Source organism: Microtus oregoni, unplaced genomic scaffold (genome assembly GCF_018167655.1).
Source record: "Microtus oregoni isolate MIOR12 unplaced genomic scaffold, Mior012 000073F_ref0000255, whole genome shotgun sequence".
NCBI lineage: Eukaryota > Metazoa > Chordata > Mammalia > Rodentia > Cricetidae > Microtus > Microtus oregoni.
In genome coordinates this window covers 4,907,542-4,910,408 of record NW_024543986.1, presented here as the reverse complement: position 1 = coordinate 4,910,408, position 2,867 = coordinate 4,907,542, and the positions used below count along the sequence as shown (strand labels likewise).

The 2,867-nt window shown below is 57.2% G+C and overlaps 1 protein-coding gene across 1 annotated transcript; it reads right to left on the bottom strand.

Moving 5' to 3' along the window:
- Positions 1-818: 818 nt before the first annotated feature.
- LOC121441102 (PWWP domain-containing DNA repair factor 3B-like) lies at positions 819-2,867 on the bottom strand. Its single transcript, XM_041642230.1, has one exon. It carries the CDS (start codon positions 2,865-2,867, stop codon positions 819-821), a length of 2,049 nt encoding a protein of 682 aa, XP_041498164.1.

Here is a 2,867-nt window from a genome sequence, read left to right as displayed (position 1 = left end):
AGAAATTAATAATGTAAAATCTGCCTTCATCATCCAGTACTCATTTGAAAAAAAGGTATGTGGACAGGTATGTTTAATCTCAGCACCAGGGAGACAGAGACAGGAGGATCAAAAGGAGCACACACACACACACTCACAAACATGCACGTGTTCAAGCGTGCTCACACACAGAGAGATAAATAGAGAGACAGAGAGAGACACACGCAGAGAGACACACACAAAGAGAGGGGGAGGGTCCTTTGAAATCAGGCTATCCCTAGGGTCACAACATTTCCAACCCCTTCTTTGGCTTCAAAGCACAGCCTCAAAGCACACATGTGTTCCTCTCCTTCAACGTGAGTGAGCAAAGAGGGAGGTAATGGAGATAGCAATGGGACCTGCCACATCCAAGGCACCCTAGAGAGGACAGGGAGTATGGGGAAGAGTCGGAGACACACAGAGAGACACAGTGTCATCAGGAACCTGGTGTGCTGTCTGGGTGTGTGGGGTCCATGCAGAGAGGGCAAGTCTGCACATAGCTAGCTAATACTCCACCCATAGCTGGTCCAGAGAGGAGACCCCACGGGACTTCTCCACGCTTGGGCACAGGCCACAGAGGGCTAGGCCCGGCCTGAAGCTAACAGGAATTGCCGAATCCATGTAGACAATCTGAAACGTCAAGCACGTTCGTGAACGTTTAATTGGGGGGGGGGGGTTCTGTGTGTGGAGAAACACGTATGCAGTGAGGAGCGGTCATAGCAAGCCCCACAGTCTCCCAGATGGTTCTCTTTTGGAGGTGGAGCTGCAGGGGGTGATGGCAGAAAGGAGGAGGCTCCCTTCTAAGGAGTGGGCGCAGGAGGGTCCCTGCCAGCCCCAATCCTGGCTGCTGACCTCTTCCGGGCTGCCTTTAGGATGGTCTTCTCAAAAAGCTCTTTTTCACGATAGTGCACAGGTGGGCCACGCAGGTACTTCTCTTCTGCCTCCTTGTAGCTGAGGTCATCCAGGGCAGCGATGGAGCAGATGATTGCCTCTGGAAGAAGAACCTCCATGGTGAGCCGGACTTGGTCTCCTCTTGCCAGCGAGAGCAGGGCCTGGTCTGCTTCCTTGGATATTTCTTGCAAATGTCTGGTCATGAGATACAACTGGTCCTCATCCTCCAGATAGGTCTCAATGCAGAAGACTTCCCTCTTTGACTTCCAGAGGTCGTCCAGCCACCGGGACGGTTTCCTGCCCTTCACGATGTCCAGCAGGTGCAGGTCGGCACCCTTTCTCTTCACGATGAAGTCTACGAGCTTCTGGTTGGCTCTGTCCCAAGCGGCTCTCATGCGGTCAGGCAGGAGTTTCTTGTGGGGCCTCTTCCCACTGGGGGCGGTCTCCTCCTCCCAGTCTTCCAAGTCGGCATAGCTCACCTTGGGGAAATCAATGCGCAGGTCGCCCTCTTGAATGGCTCTCCTCAGCGGGTAACTGGCTCGGGCGGTGTAGTAGTCCATAAAGGAGCCCTGGAAGGAGCCACAGGCGAGGTCCTCTCTGTAGCGGTCGATCACCGAGAGGCACCAGTTGATGCCCTGGCCGTACACTTTGCTGGCTCTCCGCAGGAGGGAGAATCTCTCCCCACAGTCCAGGAGCTTTAGCTTGCGGAGAGGGACGCGGACACCCCTGCGCTCAAACTGCATGTTGCCCTCGATCAGCAGCACCCTGGCCGTCTTGTCGTTCTTGCTGACACTCTTGACCACCGCCGGCCAGAAAGGGTGGTCCTGGAATTTGAACCAGACCAGCATCCCTCGTTCGATGGTATCCGTCTCCTGGGCAGAAGCCACACTGGTGGCTTGGCAGTCTTCCTGAACTCCAGGGGCTCTCCCCTTGACCCTGGCCTTAGTCACCTTCGAGTGCACTCGAGTTTGCAGTCCCGAGAGCCCGCAATGTGCACACAGCACATGGATCTTCCTTTTCCTGCCAGCAATGCGGACTGATCTTCGCAGGATCGGGAGTGGAGGCGCGCAGGCTGCCGATGCCCCCTCTGAGTGTGGCCTCGGGGTCGGCGGGCCGGGATCCTCCTTGTTCTCCGGGAGGGTGGTCTTCCTTTGGGCTAAAATGGCCCGGATCTCTAGGCCGCCACACCGTACTTGCTGCTTGAGAGCTTTGGGCGAGGTAGAGGCGTGCCTCCTCGGTGGCCCAGAGGCAGGTCTATGCTCATTAGCACGGGCACCCTCCCTAGAGGCCCGGGTGCTCAACTTTCTCTTGCCAGGATTATCACCAGCATTTCCTGTTGGCGTCTTGCAGGAACTTGGCCGCGCTCTGGTGCCCCTTAATGTGTTCCCTTGCATTTCAGAGTAAGGGGACTCTACAGCGGCGTGGGCCTGGGCTTCCCCCCCTTGCACTGCAGGCTCATTCCCTGAGCCCATCAACACAGGTCCTGGGCGGCCTCGCTTCCCAGGACTCCTGTGGGAGAGCCCTTGGCCTTTCTGGTTGCGCCCTTGGGAGCGCGGGCGCTGGCATGGGCTGGAGCTGGTCTCCTCTTTTGGAACCTTGGGAGCCACTGCGCTGGTTCTTCGGCCACCTGCCCTTTCTCCCTGATACAAGCGGGTTCCCTCGCCCAGAACATCCAGGGCCACCTTGAGGGCTCTTCTGTATGCCCTGGTCTGACCTGGTGGGCCACTGCCCTGTGACTCCTTTCCGGCCAAGGAGGCGATGGTTACGATTTCAGACTTGGTTAGGGGCCTCGCCTCTGTGCTCCTCACTCTGGTCTTCTCACCAACAGAGAGAATTTGGACCTCCAGGAAAGAGGCCCCTCTCCTCTTACTATGGGCCGAGGTCCTGGGTCTGGTCAACACTCTTGCAGGCCACAGCTGGCCCTTCCAGCCACAGAGCACATACTCTGCAGAGTCCAT